At 44.8% G+C, this 24310-nt stretch overlaps 1 protein-coding gene across 6 annotated transcripts in view; it reads right to left on the reverse strand.

Annotated features, from left to right (window-relative positions):
- dcaf6 (ddb1 and cul4 associated factor 6) overlaps nucleotides 1-24310 on the reverse strand; it is a 100427-nt gene that overhangs the window by 65562 nt on the left and 10555 nt on the right. For all 6 annotated transcript variants that reach the window (XM_078409233.1, XM_078409230.1, XM_078409229.1 and 3 more), the window contains exons 2-6: nucleotides 12526-12587; nucleotides 9793-9885; nucleotides 7989-8174; nucleotides 3043-3156; nucleotides 843-978 (exon numbers count right to left, since the gene is read on the reverse strand). In XM_078409233.1, coding sequence (XP_078265359.1) covers nucleotides 843-978; nucleotides 3043-3156; nucleotides 7989-8174; nucleotides 9793-9885; nucleotides 12526-12587 — 591 coding nt within the window. The remainder of the gene's footprint in view (nucleotides 1-842; nucleotides 979-3042; nucleotides 3157-7988; nucleotides 8175-9792; nucleotides 9886-12525; nucleotides 12588-24310) is intronic.

Raw genomic sequence — 24310 nt, forward strand, 5'->3', positions numbered from 1 at the left:
ATTGTTTGTTTTCAAACATTCATATACTTTGCTTTGAAACATTTATGCTTTTCACTTCATCCATTAATTCTGATACTACATTCCCTGTCCTTTCCTTCTAACCCAAGCTGTATAATTATAGTTTTGAGCAGTGATAGCAATGGCTTTTCCTCCTCCCTCTTTATGCTACTAAAATCCCTCCACATTTCATTAACCTCTTTTCTTTCAAAAACGGTTTCCACTTAAAGAAGATATACAGGGCATCAAAATTTGTTTTTACACAAAGAGTGGTGGGTGCGTGGAACGCATTGTCAGGGGTGGGTTTTGGAGACAGATATGATAGTGCCATTTAACAGGCCATTAGATATGCACATGGATATGCAGGGAATGGAGAGATATGGATCACGTGCAAATAGATGAGATTGGTTTATCTTGGCATCATGATCGGCACAGACTTTGTGGGCTGAAGGGACTGTTCCTGTGCTGTACTGTCGTTCTATGTTCTAAGTTCACATGTGTAAAATGGGTTTGGGGGACTGGTGCACAGAATTCACATGTAGAATAGTTTATATTTCATCAGAAATCTTATTAGTAAGTCAGAATGTATTCTAGTTGAAAAGCAGTGGCAAAATATTTGCTCGTGGCATAAGTGCATGCCACTGTTCTTGTATTCATTTCTGATGTACTATACCTTTGTACATCCTGCATTTATCGATATTTATATCATGGATGCACTTTGATTAAATGTTTCTACCACGTCATCCAATGGATTTAATGGATCAAATAAATAATTAATTACATTTTAGTTGTGTGCACAGTTAAAAAGGCTCTTATTCTGTGTAATAAAATAAAGTATTGTAAACCTGTGGCTCTTGTGCCGAGCATCCTCCGGTCATATATTCTCACAGAGCTGTCTGAGCACCCAACAGATAAGTAGTACGGCATCAGGGGGCAGATAGCAATGGAAGTGGCGGCACGACGACAGTTTATTAAAATGTCCTGTTTCAAAACAGAATTTGACATCTTAAAGATTTGTGTTTTAAGTTATACATTTCTGATTACAAAACCGGTCACCAAAATATTTTAAAACAAATTGACGCTTCAAGACGCAAGAAGCTCAATCATACATTTAGCAGGAAACTAATTGTTTCAAAATTCTATTGCAAAAAGTGCAAAGGATGTGACAATGATAATAAACAAAGTCGATTAAGTAACTTAAATATTATTAATATGTCAAATATTCAGGCTACCTTCTCTTCATGGGGCAAGAGATATGGATAGAAAATAGCTTTACATTGCTTAATTAGACACCAAGACAAAGAACGATGGATACAAAGATAACTCATTTGCAGACTCTTATTATCTACTTGACTTCAAAGTCCTGGGCATTAACTTCTTGGATGACCTGTCCTGTGCCCACCACATAGAGGTAATCATACAGATGTCCTGCCTGCGCTGCTACTTTTTTTTTAGAAGTTTAAAGAAATTTGGTGTGTCACTGAATACTCTCCAGATATACCGTTGAAAGCATCATGATTGGCTGTATTATGGCTGCTATTCTAACACACAGGGGCGATAAAGACTGGTGGATTCAGCCAGGTCCATCACCAGCACATCTCACCCACATCAAAAGTATCTACATGAGACTTTGCCTCAAGAAGAACTGCGTCTATCATCAAGGATCATCAACCCCAGTACCCAGGCCCTGCCCTCTATCATGTTTAAGGGGAACAAACTATCATGTTTATGGGAACAAACCTGCGCAATCTTCATCCTACCTCAACAACAGAACACTACAGGCCACCTCTTGTACCAGCATAGACTTGCTTTTTATTCTAATTGTGTTTTGCACTAATATCTTGATCTTTTTGCAGTGTTTTTCTTGTTATAGTCTTGCAGAATTTAGATGTGTAATTTATGTATGATTTATGTTTTTGTATGTTTGTCAGAGTCTATGCACCTGTTGATGCTGCTGCAAGATATTCATTGTACCGGTACCCCGTCATACTTGTACATATGACAATAAACTCTACTTGATAAACCTGATTCAACCTGACCCCGCCGATTGAGGCTCAGTATTTTGCTGCCTTCAATGACATCAAGTTAACCTACATCTCAAATTCTACTTCAAGCATCCCAGGTTAGAATTACTGTAATGGGAAATTGCTCAAACAACCCATGGTATATGCAGTTGAAGTAATATTTTGAGAAGTGCAATCAAATTGTGCCCTACAAACAAAATTAACTAAGTTGAAAATGGGTCTTTTTGCAGACCTTTCAACAATATTTTCAATTAATCTGCCAAAACAGTGGAGTGTACCCATCTGAATTTTGTTTCATAATAGACATGAAAGAATCATGAGACATAGTGATAACACCAGGTGAGTGTATAGTTAACACATGACAATATAAAATGTGGAAAAATACCCACAATGTTGTTGCAGCAAAACATTGTGCACAGCTATATATCACGGCTTATTCACTGAGCAAACCAATGCAACAAAACCAAAATAATCTCTGATTACCGTTTAAAAAAAAGTTTGAAGCCACTCCATGAAAAACAAAGAGGATTCAAGGGGTTGATTCAAAATACAGTTCATTAAAATAAAAAGCAGCAACAACTACCCTCCAAACCCTCCTTCGCCACCATACCCCCACCCTCCCATCGTTATCATCACTCATCACCCCCAACAGCATGCTAATCCAGACCAGTGTAATTCAAATCTGAAGAACTTCAGTATGAAGAAGGGCCCCGACCCGAAAAGACACCTATCCATGTTCTACTGAGATGCTGCCTGACCCACTGAGTTACTCCAGCATTTTGTGTCCACCAGCATCTGCAGTTCCTTGTTTCTACATGTCTAACAATTTTAATTTGGCTATTAAAAAAAACATACCATGTTTGAAAATTCATATTTAAATATTGTGGACTTGCCAATAAAATGCAATTTTGCCTCATTGATTGAATTTTCATACAGCTGGGTATATGTCAAAGGAAATACTACACAACGTTAGCTAAAAATCATTGTTTATGCCAACAATATGTGTACTTGTCAAACTCACATCTTTGCAGTCTTCTTTCGTGCAGTTCGTCTTCGCTCTTACATCGAACCACCTGACTGTACCATCTTCTCCACACGATAGGAAGGTATAAGGATCATTTGGTACAGTCATGATCTGAGCAATAAAACAAAAGATCATTTTATACCCGAAATATTTTTTTTTAGCAAAAATCATTTTTTGATACAGCATGGAAACAGGCCTTTGGCTACCGAGTCCATTCCACCCATCGACCACCTGTTCACGCTAGTCCTATGCTGTCCCACTTTCTCATCCAGTCTCTAAACATCATGAGCAATTTACAGAGGCCAATTAACCTACAAACCTGTGCGTTTTGGGATGTGGGAGGAAACCCACTTGGTCACAGAGAGAACATGCAAACTCCGCACTGACAGCACCCGTGGTCAGGATCTAACTTGGGTCTCTGGTGCTGTGAGGCAGCAGCTCTACCAGCTGCGCCACCCATGCAGAGGTGGATTTTCATCTAGGTGCCTGAACACAAGCGTGGCTGATTAGATTCTTTAAAATCTGTCGTTATTTCCAGCACAATGAATGGAAATTTAAAATCAGCCAATTTCTATGATGGCAGCCAATTCCCAAAAGCAATTTTACATCTGAGCAGTGAGCAGAAAATCTACCCAAGTGTTATCCGACTACTTGGGCATTGGAAGGAATCAAACTGCAATCAATCTAGCTGTCACCAAATAGATATAAATGCACTTTTGAACATGAGCCATCCCTAAGTAATCACAAGTACGAACTCTCTCCAATCTCTTCCTAAATCCATCAACTTGAAGATAACAGTTGCAGTCCAACAACGACAATCGTTGTTTTGTGGGTTAGTAATAGCAAGAATGGAATGCGCTAAAAAGAATAATGATGGCCAATGCCCTTCAGAAAAGGGAATTTACCCATGTTACTTGATCTCTCACACAAATACACACACAAACAATCTGTGTGGCTAACAATGCTTTCTGGGCAATCAATGGTTCCTTCATTTAAAGAGAAAAGATTTCTTTTGAAATTTTCAGAGACAGTGCGGCACAGTGGTGCAGCTGGTAGAGCTATTGCCTCACAGCGCCAGAGACCCGGATTCAATCCCAACCTTGGGTGCTGTCTATGTGGAGTTTGCCAGTAGGACTGAGATGAGGAAAAAACCTTTTCATTAGGACTGAGATGAGGAAAAACTTTTTCACCCAGAAAGTTGTGAATCTGTGGAACTCTCTGCCACAGAAGGCAGTGGAGGCCAATTCATTGGATGTTTTCAAGAGGGAGTTAGATTTAGCTCTTAGGGCTAAAGGAATCTAGGGATATGGGGGAAAAGCAGGAACGGGGTACTAATTTTATCAGCTTTGATCATATTGAATGGCAGTACTGGCTCGATGAACCGACTCCTGCACCTATTTTTCTATGTTTCTATGTTCTCCCTGTGACCGTGCAGGTTTCCTCCAGGTGTTCTGGTTTCCTCCTACATCGCAAAGATGTGCGGGTTTGTAGCTTCATTGGCCTATGTAAATTGCCCCTGGCATGTAGAAAGTGGACGAGGAAGCAGGAAAACATAGACCTAGTGTGAATGGGTGATCGATGGTCGGCATGGACTCAATGGGTCAGAGGGATTCTGTTTCCATGCTGTATCTCTAAACTAAACATGATAGATATTTAAAGACCTATCAGATGCCCCTCATTTAAGGTTCGTTGTGTTGTTTTAAGCTTGACAAAGAGTGGTGTATCCTTCATCTACAAAATTGAAAACATACTTCTAAAATGTAATTACCAAATATTAGGTGGGATATTGAATGTTTGGTTACCATTATACTGCAATTCATTACCAACATGGAAACAGGCACTTCTGCACATGTCCACACTGACCAATCAATCAAGCACCCAATTAACCACCCCATCCCTGGGCACTTTCCCCTGCAACCGCACGAGATGCAACACCTGTTCCTTTACCTCCCCCCTCAACTCCATTCAAGGACCCAAACAGTCTTTCCAGGTGAGACAGAGGTTCACCTGCACCTCCTCCAACCTCATCTATTGCATCCGCTGCTCCAGATGTCAACTTATTTACATCGGCGAAACCAAACGCAGGCTCGATAATCGCTTCGCTCAACACCTGCGCTCGGTCCGCGTTAACCAATCTGATCTCCCGGTGGCCGAGCACTTCAACTCCCCCTCCCATTCCCCGTCTGAGCTTTCTGTCATGGGCCTCCTCCAGTGCCATAGTGAGGCCAACCGGAAATTGGAGGAACAGCACCTCATATTTCGCCTGGGCAGCTTGCAGCCCAGTGGTATGAACATCGACGTCTCCAACTTTAGATAGTTCCTCTGTCCCTCTCTTCCCCTCCCCTTCCCAGATCTCCCTCTATCTTCCTGTCTCCACCTATATCCTTCCTTTGTCCCGCCCCCCTGACATCAGTCTGAAGAAGGGTCTCGACCCGAAACGTCACCCATTCCTTCTCTCCTGAGATGCTGCCTGACCTGCTGAGTTACTCCAGCATTTTGTGAATAAATACCTTCGATTTGTACCAGCATCTGCAGTTATTTTCTTATACTACCCAATTAACGCTAATCATACTAAAATTGTACCTGTGATGTAACAAAAAAAGTAATTTGCTCAGGAATGATAAGGAAACTAGTATTGAAAAACTTAAGTGGGGAGAAAGCTATTCCAAAATACCAGTAACAAAATCACAATTACATTTTCGCAAATAAATTTTTTAAACCAAAGTGTGACAATTAGGTAAATGTTTACAAGCATAACTTCCACTTGAGCTCCTTCAGCAAAATTTAAGTTTGAGGGAATTGCAATTTTAGAAGCTTTCTGATGGAGTCTGAAACTTTGATTTACAGCGGTTATAGAAATGAAACAGTACAATTATATATAATATGAATAAACCATGCTTTGCAATTTATGTATTACACAGACTGGGTTCTATTTGTAATACAAACTCAAAGAATGAGTAGAGAATTCACCAGCAACAACCATTTTACAACATGGATTTAGAAAAAGATTGGTAACAAGTGTGCTTTTAGTTGAATATCTATCCAACTACCATTAATGACATTGAGATCACAGTACATCTAACTATTTCAACACAACCGCTTTCAACATGACAGAAGTAATTTTTATGGACAGGAATTTTACTTAATTTGTTCAATTGACAGTACAGAATATGTACAGAATATGTATTTCAACCACCTGGATTTATAAAGATTAACTATTGGATAAGAATTCGCGCATTCTGATACGCTAAGTGTTTTTTTGCATTTACTGTTTTTCGTTAAACTGGTTTGAATAAACTGCTTCCTGAAAGCCGTGAAGTTATTCAGTAGGTGTCATTTGAGTAAGGTTTATTATTTTTAATTTAATATAATAATTTTAGTTCATACTATCATTTGTACGTGATGGAAAATCATCAGGAAGTTATACTTACTCTTTTAATGCAAGATAGAATCACAAGTCAAATTACATTTATGAACCATCCGAGATTTTCAAATTTAATTAGGCTTTCAAGATACAGTGTGAAAACAGGCCCTTCAGCCCACTGAGTCCACACTATTCAGCGATCACCCTGTACACTAACACTATCCCACACACTAGGGACAATTTACAATTTTACCAAAGTCAATTAACCTACATACCTGTATGTCTTTGGAGTGTGGGAGGAAACCAAAGAACCCGGAGAAAACCCATGCCGCCGGTCACAGGGAGAATGTATAAACTCCGTACAGACAGCACCCATATTCAGGATGGAACCAGGGTCTCTGGCGCTGTAAAGTAGCAAATCTCCTGCTGCGCCACTGTGTCACCCCACTGATATAAGAAACACAGAATGCCAGCGAGTTTCCCTACATACTACATTCAGTACACTCCATCTATTTTTACGACCCAGCAAATGAAATCAGATGATACCGACATCCTCAAGTGCTACTGATAGATGAGCAACACTTAATGGTTTTGATAACGAGCGGAAAAAGAATGGACAAGAGAAATTCCGTATTTCGCGAAGCTTTCAGACTACACTGATAGCCAAGTTAATAAGTTAGAAGGGCAAGACAATAATGAATGCATACCTGGTTGTTGACATTAACTACTTTTTTTGAGCTCTTATCACTTCTGATCAAGAGATCTTCAGTTTCAAATGGGATTGCAATCAGGAGGATTAGATGCATTACAAAATAATTATATATATATATATATATAACTGTCATCTTGTATGATTGTTTGTAAATATATTTGATCCTGAAATACAGCCAAAACGGTACACGATATCGCAACAATTTTCGGCCCACCCTACTCGCCTGCGGTTCAAATGGTTGTTATATTTTTAAAGTTATTCACTTTTTAAACTTTAATTAATCACTTTTTGAACTTTAATAAATCATTCCTACTTGACTTGCCCGTCAGCCCCGCCTGCGCAGTAATACCTCCGTGTTCAATGTCACAATGGGAACCCAACAGGTCCGCACCTGCGCAGTTGAGGCCCCTTGATCTAATACTTACTTAAGTGTTCATCTTGTGTCACAACGGTAAGATGGCTGACGGATCTGCGCATGCGCAGTTGGGGGAGGGTTGCCATTTTGAGATCGCCATAAGAGGGGTTGAGGGGGGATGGAGTGGGTGAATGGGAGGGGGGGAAGGGAAACAAGGGGGGGGTTGAGGCGGGATGGAGTGGGTGGAGGGGAGGGGGGGTGGGGGAGGGGAGGGTGGACCCAATGGGGAGGAGAGGTTTGGACCCAATGGGTCCACAGCAGTTAGTATACAACTAAACCTTCTGAATTAAAGTTTTCCAGCTTTGTTATTCTTTACCCATGATATCAGCATCATGACTGACGTTGCTACATTAAACTCTTACATGCAACCAAAATTTCTGAATTAAAGAGTTTTCTAGCGTGGTTAATCTTTACCCATGATGTTAGCATCACGAACAACATTGTTACATTACCTCATAAGCTGTTCCATAGTGACAGTTAAACTGACACTGCTGATTTGCTTCAGCGTCTCTCTCTGTGTTTGTGTAAAATATGACACCGTCTCCTGAGCAGGAAATAATCTGTTTGTCACTGGTGTGTGGAAGAAATTTTGCACTAAAAATGTTTGCTCGATGACCCGAACGAATAGTTGAAAGAATCTGAAACAAAAAAAAATCTTCAAAATAAAGACACAGGTTTCCATTAAGTAACAATCCCAAAAATATATATTTTAGACAATTGCAATGGGGCAGCACGATGAACAATTAATATTCTTGGAGCTAAAGAACAACAGGTAAATATCTCCAAATTGGACAGCTTCCACACACCTATTTATTTCTTCAATGGGAAGAAACTTAACAATACCTACAGTTATAACTTTAATTGGTCATATTGTTTCCTTTGCGATGAAATTTACTAGGATGTTACCAAGACTCGAGCACCTGAACTATAGGGAGAGGTTGAGCAGGCTAGGCTCATTCTTTGGGAGTGCAGGAGGCTGAGGGCTAATCATGTAGAGGTGTACAAATCATGAGAGGAATAGATAGGGTGAATGCTCAGAGTCTTCTACCCAAGGTTGGGGAATCAAGAACGAGAGGACAGGTTTAAGCTGAGAGGGGAAAGATTTACTCGGAACCTGTGGGGCAACTTTTTCACCTAGAGAGTGCTGGGTATATGAAATGAGCTGCCAGAGGAGGGAGTTGAGGTAGGTTCAAAAATAACATTTAAAAGGCATTTGAAGACACATGGACAGGAAAGGTTTAAAGGGATGTGGGCCAAGCACAGACAAATAGGTGTCGCATAGATGGGGCATCTTGGTGAGCATGAGCAAGTTGGGTCAAAGGGCCTGTTGCCGTGATGTATGACAATGAAATCAACTACTGATTTCAAAATATCCAGTAGCAAAATAAAGTGGCAACAGGAAAGTAATTTTGGAAATTTTACAAAGGTTCTGCCCATTTGGCAAAATATCCAACTATCTCTGCATGAACTTCAGTGAAATCGGTGTTTGTTAAAATGAATACCACATGTCAGTTATCTTTAATAATGATGCTCACTCTTGGGATTCTGGGGTGTGCTATAATCTTCAGAAGACAAAGGTAATTAAGGGCATCAACTACAATAAAATAGGGCACATCTAAACAGTGTTAAGGAGAGACGGGAAGTAAAATAGGTTGCCACCCCTATCATTGCAGATCTCACATAATTTGCAAAAATAGACACAAAATGATGGCGTAACTCAGTGGGTCAGGCAACATCTCTGGAGAAAGGATAAATGTAACATTTTGGGTCAGGACCCTTCTTCAGAATGAAAGTAGGGGTGGGGGGAGAAAATAAATTGGAGGCGAGAAAAAGCCAGGGTCAGGGCCAGCAACAGATAACTTCAGGAAGGCTGGAGCCCATAATGGCCCATTGTTGGCTGGGGAAGGTGTGATAACGAGAGGGATACAAGGATGTGAACAGTGTGACTGGTAGGGGGTCTGGGGTGGGGGAGAGAGGGAATGCAGGAGTTACTTGAAATTAGAGAAATCAACGTTCACACTGCTGGGTTGTAAGTTGCCCAAGTGAAATATGAGGTGTTGTTCCTCCAATTTGCGTCTGGCCTCACTTTGATAGCATAATTAGCAGTTCAATTATCTTTCCAAGGCATTTACACACAGGTTTCTCCCAGCAAACAAACAAAATTAAATTAACTTAACATTTACTTTTTTTTAAATTCACTACACTTTGATACTTATTTTCCATAAGATTTATACACATATTATAAATTAAATTTACCTTTCTACTATATGGATTAGTTATCACTAAGTTGGTGTCATCAGATCCTGATAGAATATATTCTCCTGTATCATTCCAGCAAATTGTATTTACCTGTTGAAAATGTAGAACAAAAATATTTAAAGGCTATTCTTGTCTATTTCAGAATTGCAGTTTACCAATCATGTAAACAATTTATCAACTGCTCATCTGCAAAGGAAAATATTTGTAAGCAATATATGTGCAACAAAATCAAAAAAGGTAGAAGTGAACAAAAATAAGTAGAAAAAAAAGTCAAAAGTTAATACTAAATAAGGAAACAAGAAAGAAAGAATGAAATGTTATTTTAAATTGTGTTTTCAGCATGAACGATTGACAATGACTAACATTAGTTATTGTCAATTGCCAATGACTAACCAATGATAGCACATTTCTCGATGATGAAGTGGCTTTGTAATTGATATATACAGATTTCTATCAGAAACATAGTCTCTCAGCTTCATTTTGCTATTTGTCTTCACCTCATCTGTTTTGCTCCTTTTATCCTCTTTTCAATTTCACTTCCTAACTTATTTCACTATTCTTTGTGCTTCCTTCTGTTTTTCTCCCTGGCTTTTTCTTCCCTCTGACTTTCTCTTCTCTGTGTAACGTAATGGGGGAATGTCACAGAGGAATAAGGAAAAGGGATGATAATGGACTTCTTGCTTCATTTAGTTCCCCTGTTCTTCATCCACACATAAGTCCCTAGTCGCTCCAAACATGTCCCTTAATATTTTTCCTTCCCCAAACACCTTCTTCCTCTCATCATCGTCATCTCCATCCCATCATCAACTCTTCCCTGTTCACTTCAGTTGCTATCTCTTTTCCTTTCAAATAGTAGCTCAACCATTGTATTCTGCTTAATCCAATTTACACAAATCTTAAACTTTTGTCATGAATACTGTGTGTTGTTCTGGTCACACTTACACGAGAAGACACTGGATCCCAGGAAACTGCCAAGATGATCCTTGATATTAGAGAACAGATGGTTATAAAGAGTTGTGTTTTAAATCTTAGACTGGTAGCATTAAAAAGGAGTTTATTTTAATTTAGTTTAGAGATACAGCGCGGAAACAGGCCCTTCAGCCCGGGTCCGCGCCGACCACTGATCACCCATTCGTTCTATCCTGCACACTAAGACAATTTACCAAAGCCAATCAACCTGCAAACCTGCACTTCTTTGGGACTTGGGAGGAAACCCGGAAAAAAGCTACGCGGTAACAGTGAGAACAGACAAACTCCACAGAGACAGCACTTGTAGTTAGGATCTAACCCGGGTCTCTGGTGCTGTAAGACAGCAACTCTACCGCTGCGCCACTGTGCCGCCCTAAACTCTAAATATGAAATTATAAATAGAGAAAAGGAATACCTGGAATATTGCCTTAAATTATTTTTAGGAAAAAATTACAAGGATAGAGCAACGTCGTAAAGGGGAATTTTTGATGGGTTAGCAGGAAATTTTATTGGAAAATATATTGATATTTGCAAATTAACTTCAAATTCCTGAATATACTTAAGAAACAAAGGGTGGTGCTTACTTTGGGACTGAATAATGAACACAGAATAGATTGACCTAGAAATTATACTGACCTTCAAAAATACCATTCAATCAACAAAAAAAAATCAGGAAGAGCTTGTTTAATGGGCAGGTACACTTGCAACGTCATACTGCATTCGAGGTGTGACATATGGAGTAGATTAGTCCTGCTTGAGAAAGATATGCACTAAAACATTTTCCTTTGGAATTCTACCATTGCAAAGAGTTAATAATCAGATGTATACTGCCCTGAGCAATAATGAAGGTGAAAGTTATGTGTAGAATAGGAAATACTTTTAGCACAACTGAAAGCAGTTCATTCTCAAAAGTTAAAATTTTGATTACTGAGCTTTAGATTTCAGTTCAGGGTAAAACAAGTAGCACAGAACACAAGAAACACACAGAACTGCAGATTTTGGAGCCCTGAACAAAATATGAAATCTTGGTGGAGCTTAGTGGGTCAGGTAGCCTCTGTGAGGAAGTCTCGGGTCTGGACTCTTCTTAAGGCCTGAAACGCCGCCTGTCTGTTCCCTCCACAGATACTGCCTGACCTGCTGAGTTCCTTCCAGCATTTTGTTTTTTGTTGTACAGAAATTATTCAGTAACAATGAACACTCTGCAAAGTTATTTCAGTAAATTGTATTCTGCAAATCCATTCCTTTTATATCAATAGAGAGAATGCCAGGGGCAGACCACAACATGTTGATGGACCATGTAGCAGATTTATCACCACTGACAGAGGGTGGATTTCCAGGCACAATTTTCTTTGATCATTGCTAAAACATACAGGGCCACCACCACTTTTCCAGCATGCTTGGCTCCAGAGGCTTTCTGGATTATCCGTTTTGCCAGACCAACAGAGGTCACGGCCTCTGTGGAGTCCAACGGTACTGAAACGGTCCACCTTGGCAGCTGAGATATCGGCCAACAAAGTCGGCCTCAGAAGTCGGCTATGGGAATGGGCCGGAGTTCCAGAACCCCAGCCGCAGGGGTAAATTCTACTGCTGGTCGACGTGAAAACCCCGGTAAGATCGAGATCGGCCACCTCATCTGGCCTAGGCACCACATTTTCCGGGGAATTTCAAGTGTGCTCTCGTAATTTTGTCCAGACCACCAGTTGCCAGAAAATCAATGGTGGACCATTATTTTTTTTTAAATGTATATATGCATATACTCACACAACCATCATGTACATTCAATTTTGCCTCAAGTTTTAATCTTTGGATAAATTCTTTTCTTCCTGCAATGAGAATAATTATCAAAATGTGCTGAGTAAAACAGGTAGCAAGTATAGACTCCTGTGAGCAAAGTACCATTGATTGCCATAAAGGTGCAAAAAAAAGTTTCAGCATTAAACAGTAATTCTCCTAATCTTATATTTTAGCAATAAAAAATAGTATTAAATGATAATTCAGTCATCCAACAGATCTCACACATTTTAATGCCTAAACATTTTGGAAATCTGTCCCAAGACTGCCAAAACCTAGAGGCAATATTGGCTTGAATCAACTTCAAGCTAACAAAAATTGAATTACAATTTAACTAAATATCTACATTACGATTACAATGGAAACCAAAGCATTTCTGATTGGAAAACCAGAGTAGAAAGGAACAACAACCCTTGTAAAACCCCTTCTGTTCATCAATAATAAAGAGTTCGAAACACGTAACTACAGATGCAGTAATGCTGAGTACAATGCAAAGTGCTAGAATAACTCAACAGGTAGATGGATCAGGGGAGGGAGTGGACAAGGGACGCTTCGGGTTGGGACCTTTCTTCACATTGAAATATTGCCTCTCTATTCCCTCCCTAGATGCTGCCACCGAGTTACTCCAGTACTTTGTAAATTAATGAGTTCTAGTGAGAACAGAATGATTGATTGTGCTCCATTAATCAAGGAAAGTACTTTATTTCAGAAAACGGAAGGAGAGCAAGTAAGAACTATATGATTCTAAAAATTGTTGTGGCACTATGTTAATTGCACTACGGAATTCAAAATCTGTTAGATAAATCTAAATTATGTCAAGTTTCACAATTCAATTTGAATCAATTATGTTGAATTATTAATTCGCCAAACTAATCAGAGTAAGTTTTTTGAGCTGTCACTCAACTTAGACCATTGTTTCCCACAGTGTTACACTGATGTCAAAGAATGCTTGTTTCCACTGAAGGCATTCTCTACACTTCTTTCCCCCTCAGATTATCTATGCTTTATAACAGCGAGAGGAAACATGAACAAAATTCAGAGAGATAAAATCCAAATATTATAAAAAATGCAAACATTCGTTAGAGTCATAGAGCTTACAGCACAGAAACAGGCCCTTCAGCCCAATTCATCCCCAACTAAATTGATTAACCAAGTTAGTCCCACTTGCCTGTGGCTGACCTATATCCTTCCAAATGTCCTATCCATGTAACATTCCAAGTGTCTTTTAAATTAGCTGCTCTCCAGTCTACTATCATCTCATCTATGGCTATTGATGAAAACAGATATCTCTGCCAGGGCCTTTAATTTCTTCCCTAACTTCCCACAATGTCCAAGCACACAGTTGATCAAGTCCTAGAGATCCAGCTACCGTTACGTGTTTTCATGCTTTTAGCATCTCCCCCTTGGCTCGCTCCGAGACATCACTATCACCTTGTTTGAGTTTCCTACCATCCATGTCTTTCTTCACAGTAAATACAGAAGAAAAATATTCATTTTGCACCTTGCCAATCTCCTGTGGCTTAATCAGTATTTAATGCAACCGTGGACAATATCTGCAATGCAAAAATCATAATTCAGTAGATCGTCAAGTTCCCTAACAGCAGGTGTTTCACTCTTATCCAAACTGACCACAAATTTTTGTGTCAAAACTGGAATGTGTCCAAAGTCTTCATTATAAGAGACATTTCTGAAAAAATAATCTCTGAATGAATGGTCTTTCTTAATCCCGAGGAATTGAATCCCTTAATGGCCCTATTTGATCTTTAATATTCCATCTACCATAAGTTGAGCACTTCCGAATCACTCTTTGCCATGGCTTACGGTCCAATATCGTTGTATCATTTATTATTTCCTGTAATCATCAACTGAACTACTTACCAAAAAAATGGCACCATAATGAATCTAGGTAAAGAAAAAATATAAATATTTTGAAAAAAAACAGGTTAGTCTAGGTTTGTTGATTTGAGAAAATTGTCCTGCTTTGTTTTATATAAATCAGGACTACTCAAATTATCAGGCTCGGAGAGACACTTTCATATCAGAGCAAATATAGCCACTGAACCTTCATGTATGCAATGCATTAGTGCATGGAGGTTCCCATACAGACTTTGTTTGATATCATTTATGCAAAATTCTCCTGCACATGGAGAACAAGACCACTAAAGTGGGTCAACTGGATAATCAAGGATTGCCTCAGTATCAAAGGGTGCCACTCAATTTGGGACACCCACAAAGTACAGGGCATCCATTTTTTTCCAGGTACATGCCTTCATTAAATTTCTACTATCGTTGATTTAGTTTAGTTTAGAGATACTGTGCGAAAACAGGCCCTTCGGCTCACCGAGTCCGTGCCGACCAGCGATTCCCATTACACTAGCACAGATTACGTACACACTAGGGACAATTTACAATTTTAACCAATGCCAATTAATTACAAACCTGCACTTCTTTGGACTATAGGAGGAAACCGGAGCACCCGGAGAAAACTCACACGGTCACAGGGAAAACGTGCAAACTCTGTACAGACAGCGCCTGTAGTCAGGATTGAACTTTGGTCTCTGGCTGTGCAAGGCATCAACTCTACTGCTGCGCCACCATGCCCGCTGATTGTTCCCACACAGCCTCAACCCACATCAACATTATTTTGCCCCTCTAACACACCCAAGCTGCCACACCACACATCAACCTCTACCCCAGACACCCATCATTTTTATCCTGCCACTTCCAGGCACTTGGTGGCGCAGCTGGTAGAGCTGCTGCCTCACAGCACCAGACACCCTAGTAGGATACTGACCTTGGATCCTGTTTGTGTGGAGTTTGCACGTTCACTCTGTGACTGCCTGGGTTTCATCCGGGTGCTCCGGTTTCCCTGCACATCTCAAAGGCGTGCGGGTTTGTAGGTTAATTGGCCTCTGTGAATTGACTCTAGTGTTTAGGGAATGGATGCAAAAGTGGAATAACATAGAACTAGTGGTGGCTGAAGGGGTTGGTTCCATGCTGCATTTCTAAGTAGACCATCCCCATGACCACATCGATTTTCTTCTGACATCTACCATTCTGATACATCAATACATTAATACATGTAAATATCTGCATTGCACACTAATCTCGCATTTTGTCTGCTAACTAGCCAATTTTGAATACAATTGGTCAGGAATAACTTTAAAATTGCAATCTCCACAATACATAAGCAGTGTTAATAATATGTTATTCCATACAAATACCCAGGGTAGGAGAATCAAATTCCCCTATTACTTTACACCCAGAGGAGAAAAACAGAAGGAAGCACAATGAATAGTGAAATAAGTTAGGAAATGAAGCTGAAAAGATAAAAGGCAGAGAAGAGGATGGTTGGCATATGGAACGAGCTGCCAGAGGAGGTAGTTGAGGCAGGTGTTATAACAGCATTTAAAAAGCACCTGGACTGATACATGGATAGGATAGGCTTAGTGGGATGTGGGCCATCTTGGCCAGCAATGATGAGTTGGGCCAAAGGGCCTGTTTCCGTGCTGTATGATTATGACTCAAAATAATTTGTTCTCTCAGTGGAAGGTACTGATGTTACAAGAATTATTGTGCAGTCTAGGGTTTTGACAGAAACCATACAAAAATCTTTTTCAGGCAGATTTGCTTTTTTACCTTTACATTAAAACATAACAGTAGTTTGTTTGAATGCAGTACTGAGCATATCCAGTCTCAGCAGAATGCCATTACTTTCGTACTTCAGCTCAATGCAACAAAGACTAACATACCATTTACTTTCATACTAGTTTGCTTAAACTAGTTTTTGCGTGCTGCATCTCATGAAGCAGTACTCAAGATCTCACTTAACACCAACATTTACTAGTTTCTTATAGTTTAAAAAATAATTTTTCCTTTTCTTCCTATCAAAGTGCTTAACTTCAATTAAACATCTTTGCCACATCCAAGTCCATTTACCCCACCTGCCCACTACAGTATCTGTCTATATCCAATTACTGGCCTTACCCTGGCAGCTCACTTTCCTACCTAGCAATGTATCATCAGCAGACTTGGATTCATAACTGAAAAAGCTGGAAATACACAGCAGGTCAGACAGCATCTGTGGAGAGAGAAACAGAATTCATGTTTCAGATCAATGATCTTTCATCTCTCTAACAACCCCATCTCTTGCCTAACCACGCACCCAGCAAAATCAGCCCATTTCTCAACACAACACTCACTCCATTCTATCCCCGACCGAGTCTCCACCAAAGGTAATTGACCTGAAATGTCAGCTTTATACTTCTCTCCATTGATGGTGCTTGGCCCATTGAGCAATACCAGCATTATATTTTTATTTCATACTTCCAATAGCTGCATTATTTTTCATTCTGATTACATTGCATTCTGACTGCAAATTGGATTGTTATTACTCCCGTTTTCAGAATCAGAAGGTAAGTATTTACACTATTAAATAACAGGAAGGTAAGTATTTGCACTATTAAATGAAGTCTATTGACTGGTGCTAGGAGACGTCACCAACATTTTATGTTGGTGTTCTTTATACTTTGACTTGAGCATAAAAATATCAGTGGGAATGGTTAAAAATCATTATTTTCTAATGGAAGATCACCCTGTTTTGGTAACCTTCCATTAGATTATACTGGTAGACAGAGTCTATGTGGAAAGGGAGTTTCCAGGAATGGGACAGTCTAGGACCAGAGGGCGCAGCCTCCGAGTAAAATGATATACTGTAGAGGTCCGCACGTTGTTAAACACTCTTTAATCATTAACCGAATACAGCTCCGTCGCTCACCCGCACGTGCCCGAGTTCAAATCCCAACGGCCAAATCCTTTGTTCTCCTGGCACAAGATGGTCCGTCCCCCCCCCCACCCGACCGCGAGATTGGTCGGCCCAGATCACGCCCGGTCCCCGCGAGAGTTTGAGCCTGTCAAATAAAGGTTTAATACCAAAGTGGCTCAGCCCGCCACATGACCCCCCCCCCCCAGAACCGGAGTAATGGAGGCGGTTAGGCTGACGAATGAGGCAGCCGGATCGCGTATATGCGTCTCCTGTGTTCAGGGTGGCAGCTGGCAGAGTTGAGGGCGGGTGCGGTCGTGATGGTGGATGCCCTCTGTGCGGGGTTGTGCCACCTGCACTGGTTGGTCAATGTCCAAGTGTGCTGGCTTAAGACGGTTCACGAAGACAGTCTCGTGCCTGCGGCCCATGTTGATGACAAAAGTCGTGGAGCCGTGTTGCAGTACCTGGAAGGGTCCCTCATAAGGCCTTTGCAGTGGCGTATGGTGGGAATTGCATTGAAGGAAGACATACTGGCAGTCCTGGAGGGGGGGTGGGACATACTGTAGAGGTGGTGAATTCGTGGCGGGACGTTGGGACTGGAGAGAGCGTGCCTTCTCACGGAGGCACGTCAGCATGGTCATGGCCGGTTCCTGATGTCCACGTGCTGCTGGGATGAAGTCCCCTGGAACCGTAAGCGGGGTGCCGTACACCAGCTCGACCGAGGAAATTGCCAGATCCTCCTTCGGGGCAGTGCGTATCGCCAGGAGAACCCAAGGCAAGTTGTTCATCCAGACCGGGCCCGTGAGCCGTGCCTTCAGGGATGCCTTCAGGTGCCGGTGAAAACACTCCACTAGGCCATTTGCCGTAGGCCGTAATGTGGTTCAGTTGAGCGCCAAGCAGCCGGGCCATTGCTGATCACAACTGGGAGATGAACTGCGCACCTCTGTCGATGTCCACCAGCACACCAAAGCGGGCGATCCAGTGGGCAGTGAGGGCAAGTGAGGACACATTTCTAGGTATCCTAGAGCCGGACGGCTTCCGACCATCTCGTGAAATGGTCCACGATGGTGAAAAGGTGGGTAACACCTCTGGATGGCGGCAACGGTCCAACGATGTCGACGTGGATGTGGTCGAAACGCTGGTGTGGCAGGGCGAAATTCTGCAGCAGCGCCTTGATGTGTCACTGAATCTTTGAAGTTTGACAGGGGATGCACGCTCTGTCCCAGTTGCCGAACTGTTTATGCAACCCGTGCCACATGAACCTGGCCGCCACCAGAGCCATTGTTGCCCGGATGGAAGGGTGAGCCAAACCATGAACCTTGTCGAAAATCCGGCAGCGCCAGGCTGCGGGGATGATGGGTCTTGGCAGTCCGGTAGACACGTCACAAGGGAGCGTGGTGTCAGCGGGCCTGAATCGCACATCCTCCAACAGCAGGTCTGAGACGGTGGTGCGGTAGGCGAGCATCACCTCATCCTCTCGCTGGGCAGCTGCCACGGCCGTGTAGTCGACACCTGGGGCCAAAGCGTGGAAGGCGGTGCGGGACAATGCATCTGCGACCCGGTTGCACTTGCCTGCAATGTGTTGGATGCAAGTTGTGGACTCTGAGATGTAGGCCAAGTGACGCTGCTGCCAGGATGACCAGGGATCAGACACCTTGGCAAAGGCAAACCTGAGTGGCTTGTGATCGGTGAAAGCTGTGAAATCCCTGCCCTCAAGGAAGTAGCGGAAATGCCGGATGACCAGGTAGAGTGCGAGGAGCTCCCAGTCAAAAGCGTTACATTTCTGCTCGGGGGTCTCAGGTGACGACTGAAAAAGGCGAAAGGATGCCAGCTTCCATTGATCAATTATTCCAGCACTCCACCCACGGCTGTGCCAGATGCATCAACAGTAAGAGCTGTAGGCGCATTGGCCCACGGATGTACCAACATCGTCGCCTTTGCCAGCGCCTCTTTGGCGTTGTTGAACACGGACGTGGCTGCGATGTTCCAAACGAGCTCTTTTGGCTTGTTGGCCAGGGCCTTGAACAGCAGTTGCATGATCCTGGCGGCTGCTGGCACGAAACGGTGATAGAAATTGACCATGCCGACAAAGTCTTGGAGTCTCTTCACCATGGAGGGTATGGAAACTTGCGAATGGCCTCCTCCTTGGTCAGGTGCGGGACCGCACCGTGCTGGTTGATGTGGTGGCCGAGGAAGCTGATGGAAGGGAGGCCAAACTGACACTTGGCAAGGTTGATGGCCATGCCATGCTCATTGAGCCGCTGGCAGAGCAGCCGGAGGTGTGCGCAATGTTCCTGGTGAGAGCGGCTGGCAACGAGGATGTCGTCGAAGTAGATGAACACGAAGTCTAGCCTGCGGCCCACCATGTCCATGAGCCGTTGGAAAGCCTGGTCAGCGTTCTTCAGGCCGAAAGGCATCCGTAGGAACTCAAAGAGCCCGAACTGGGTGATGAGCTGTCTTGGGATGTCGTCCGGGTGGACCAGAATCTGATGGTAGCCACGTATAAGGTCGATTTTGGAAAAAACCTTGGCGCCGTCCTGATTGGCCGTGAACTCCTGGATTTGAGGGACAGGGTACCGGTCGGCCGTTGTGACGTCATTGAGACGGCGGTAGTCCCCACAGGGTCTCCAGCCCCCAGACGCTTTGGGGACCATGTGAAGCGGAGATGCCCATGAGCTGTCCGAGCAGCGCACTATGCCCATTTCCTCCATCTTGCAGAACTCGTCTTTGGCCAGTTGGAGCTTGTCGGGGGGGGGAAGCCTGCGTGCGTGTGCATGGAGTGGCGGTCCGGTGGTGGGGACATTGTGCTTCACCTCATGCTTGGGGCTGGCCGTTGTGAACTGGGGCGTTATAATGGTGGGGAAATTGGACAAGATCCCGGCGTACTCGTCGGAGCAGGTCACCGAGCCGAGATGTGGCGCAGTCAATTCGGTGTGGCGGAAGGCGATCGATTGGAATGTCTCAGAATTGACGAGACGTTGTCCCTTCAAGTCGACTGGCAGGAATTGCGCCCGGAGGAAATTGGTGCCCAGCAGCGATTGGGAGACGTTGGCGATAGTAAAGGGCCACTAGAAGTGACAGGAGTTGAAGTTGAGCGGGATCGTGCAGACCCCGTATGTCTTGATGTTGCTGCCGTTGGCAGCAGCCAGAGAAGTATCCCTCTTTCCGGAACGAGTGACAGCCCCCAATGGGGGCAAAACACTGACCTCTGCTCCCGTGTCCACAAGAAAACGTCACCCCGAATGATGATCCCAGGTGTAGAGGAAGTGATGCTTCTGGCCGGCTGTAGTGGCCGCTGGCCGAGGCGTCTCCCGGAATGCATGCAGGATGATCGGCATCAACGGGCCGCAGAACCCCATCTTTGGTGGTAGTAGCACCACTCACCTTTGCCGGCGTCGCTCGTGGCCGGCTTCACTGCCACACCTTTGGTGTAAGGCTGGGCCTGGCTGGTTGACCTGCCGAGGCACCGCTGCCACCTGGCTGATGGTGGCGCCACCCTGCTGTTTCGCCTGCCAAAGCATGTCCGTATGGGCTGCCAGCCGTCGGGGATCGATGAAATAGTCATCCACGAGGAGCAGGCGAATGTCCTCAGGCATCTACTCGAGGAACACCTGTTCGAACAGGTTTTGTATCCGTCCATCAAGGCAAACATTTCATCCATAAGCATGGATGGCTTGCGGTCACCTAGGCCTCCATGTGCAGGAGTTTGGCTGCCATGTTGCGGCGGCTGAGACCAAAAGTGCGCATGAGGAGCGTTTTGAGGCCCTTGTACTTGCCGTAAGCTTGTGGCTGGCGAAAGTAATCGAATATGCGCCCGGCGGTGTCCTGGTCCAGCGCACTGACCACGTAGTAATATTTGGTGGCATTGGCGATGATCTGTCGAATGTGGAACTGGGCCTCAGCCAGTTGAAACCACACGTGGGGCTGTGATGTCCAGAAAGTGGGCAGTTTGATTGAAACCAAAGATACTAGAGGAACAAGATGGACCACTCCGTTGAAATCGCCTATACTGAGGTGTAGTACGCAAAGGAGCGTAATATCCGCCATTTTAATATGCAAAACCTGCCGTTCGCTATGCCTCTCGCAGTTTAATCAGTGTTTTGGGGGAACAGTATGTGTGATGATACCATAAATATGCAGAATATATCTCATCTATCAATTCACAAATTTTTGTTATTTTTCTGCCTACTAAAATGGCGCCATGACATACCACGGTTTTTAGGGTGTAGTGGTCTATCTTCTTCCTCTAGTATCTTTGATTGAAACTGTGTGCTGCTGGTCTGGGTTGTCAGCTGCAGACATGGTACAATCCAAAGCAGGCCGTTTTGGATCGTTGGGGTCACCACAGTAGAGGTCCACACGTTGTGTAAACACTCTGTTTAATCATTGACCGAATACAGTTCCATTGCTCACCCGCGCGTGCACGAGTTTAAATCCCAACCGCCAAATCCTTTGTTCTCCTGGCACACGCCGCCCACCCCCCCCCGACCGCGTGATTGGTCGGCCCAGATCACGCCCGGTCCACACGAGAGTTTGAGGCCAACAAACGAAAGTTCGATATCCAAAGTGGCTCGACCCGCCACAAAACCTTCTACATGAGATGAGGAAGAATTTATTTACCAGATGGTGGTGAATCTGTGGAATTCACTGTCACGGACAGCTGAGGAGGCCATTACATTGGGTATTTTTAAGGCAGAGATTAATAGATTCGGAAGGGCGTTAATGGTTATGGAGAGAAGGGGGTTGAGAGGAAGAAATAGACAAGTAATGATTGAATGGTGGAGTAGACTTGTTGGGTTGAAGGGGGGGAGGGGAATGGGGGAGGGGAAGAAGGTGGGGGGAGAGAAGGGGGAGAGAAGGGGGGGAGAGAAGGGGGGGAGAGAAGGGGGGGAGAGAAGGGGGGGAGAGAAGGGGGGGAGAGAAGGGGGGGAGAGAAGGGGGGGAGAGAAGGGGGGAGAGAAGGGGGGAGAGAAGGGGGGAGAGGAGGGGGAGAGGAGGGGGAGAGGAGGGGGAGAGGAGGGGGAGAGGAGGGGGAGAGGAGGGGGGAGAGGGGGGAGAGAAGGGGGGAGAGAAGGGGGGAGAGAAGGGGGGAGAGAAGGGGGGAGAGAAGGGGGGAGAGAAGGGGGGAGAGAAGGGGGGAGAGAAGGGGGGAGAGAAGGGGGGAGAGAAGGGGGGAGAGAAGGGGGGAGAGAAGGGGGGAGAGAAGGGGGGAGAGAAGGGGGGAGAGAAGGGGGGAGAGAAGGGGGGAGAGAAGGGGGGAGAGAAGGGGGGAGAGAAGGGGGGAGAGAAGGGGGGAGAGAAGGGGGGAGAGAAGGGGGGAGAGAAGGGGGGAGAGAAGGGGGGAGAGAAGGGGGGAGAGAAGGGGGGAGAGAAGGGGGGAGAGAAGGGGGGAGAAGAGGGGGGGAGAAGAGGGGGGGAGAAGAGGGGGGGAGAAGAGGGGGGGAGAAGAGGGGGGGAGAAGAGGGGGGGAGAAGAGGGGGGGAGAAGAGGGGAGAAGAGGGGAGAAGGGGGGGAAAGGGGGGGAAAAGGGGGGGAAATGGGGAGAAGGGGGGAGAAGGTGGGGAGAAGGGGGAGGGGAGAAGGGGGAGGGGAGAAGGGGGTGGGGAGAAGGGGGTGGGGAGAAGGGGGTGGGGAGAAGGGGGTGGGGAGAAGGGGGTGGGGAGAAGGGGGTGGGGAGAAGGGGGTGGGGAGGGATGGGGAAGGGGAGGGATGAGGAATGGGGAAGGGGAAATGGGAGGGGAAGGGGAAGGGGAGGGAAAGCGGGAGGGAAAGGGGGAGGGAAAGGGGGAGGGAAAGGGGGAGGGAAAGGGGGAGGGAAAGGGGGAGGGAAAGGGGGAGGGAAAGGGGGAGGGAAAGGGGGAGGGAAAGGGGGAGGGGAAGGGGAGGGGGAGGGGAGGGGGAGGGGGAGGGGAAGGGGGCGGGGGGAGAAGGGGGAGGAGGGGGGAGAAGGGGGGGAGAAGGGGGGGAAAGGGGGTGGGGAGAAGGGGGTGGGGAGAAGGGGGTGGGGAGAAGGGGGTGGGGAGAAGGGGGTGGGGAGAAGGGGGTGGGGAGAAGGGGGTGGGGAGAAGGGGGTGGGGAGAAGGGGGTGGGGAGAAGGGGGTGGGGAGAAGGGGGTGGGGAGAAGGGGGTGGGGAGGGATGGGGTGAGGAGGGATGGGGTGGGGAGGGATGGGGAGGGGAGGGATGGGGAGGGGAGGGATGGGGAATGGAAGGGGGAGGGGAAGGGGGAGGGGAAGGGGAGGGGAAGGGGGAGGGGAAGGGGGAGGGGAAGGGGGAGGGGAAGGGGGAGGGGAAGGGGGAGGGGAAGGGGGAGGGGAAGGGGGAGGGGAAGGGGGAGGGGAAGGGGGAGGGGAAGGGGGGAGGGGAAGGGGGGAGGGGAAGGGGAGGGGAAGGAGGAGGAGGAGGGGAAGGGGAGGGGAAGGGGAAAGGGGAGGGGAGGGGCGAGGGGAGGGGCGAGGGAAGGGGCGGGGGAGGGGGGAGGGGGGAGTGGGAAGTGGGGAGAGGAGAGGGTACTGCACCAATGAAGGAGAGGTTTGGGCCCAACATGTCCACTTGGTCCAGTTATCAACTAAACTCGGCAACAGAAAGCATTGATAGCAACAAAGAGAATTTTTAAAAATACAAGATACAAAGATAACATTAGTTTGTCCAATACAATGATGAAAACATTTTGTAAAGTAAAAATGATAAATGAAAGTTGTTAATGATGTTGGCAAATGCTAAAATGCTAGAAACAGTGTGAAGTCAAACAATCTTTCATTATATCAGGTATATAATTTTAAACAGTTGTTTGCAATAGTCTATCTGCTTGTTCATTTCTTGTCAAAACACATGCCTATATTTAACCATAAAATATACTGACACGGCATTGCTAAATTTAGATGATACTCTTCAGCATCATTTTGTATTGCATTACAAAATATAGTTGCAGCAATGATATTATAATGATTACGTTAAAAACTTAACGTGCCATTCCTCTTTTTCTCAAAATATG

The sequence above is a fragment of the Rhinoraja longicauda genome, chromosome 12 (genome assembly GCF_053455715.1).
Source record: "Rhinoraja longicauda isolate Sanriku21f chromosome 12, sRhiLon1.1, whole genome shotgun sequence".
Lineage (NCBI taxonomy): Eukaryota > Metazoa > Chordata > Chondrichthyes > Rajiformes > Arhynchobatidae > Rhinoraja > Rhinoraja longicauda.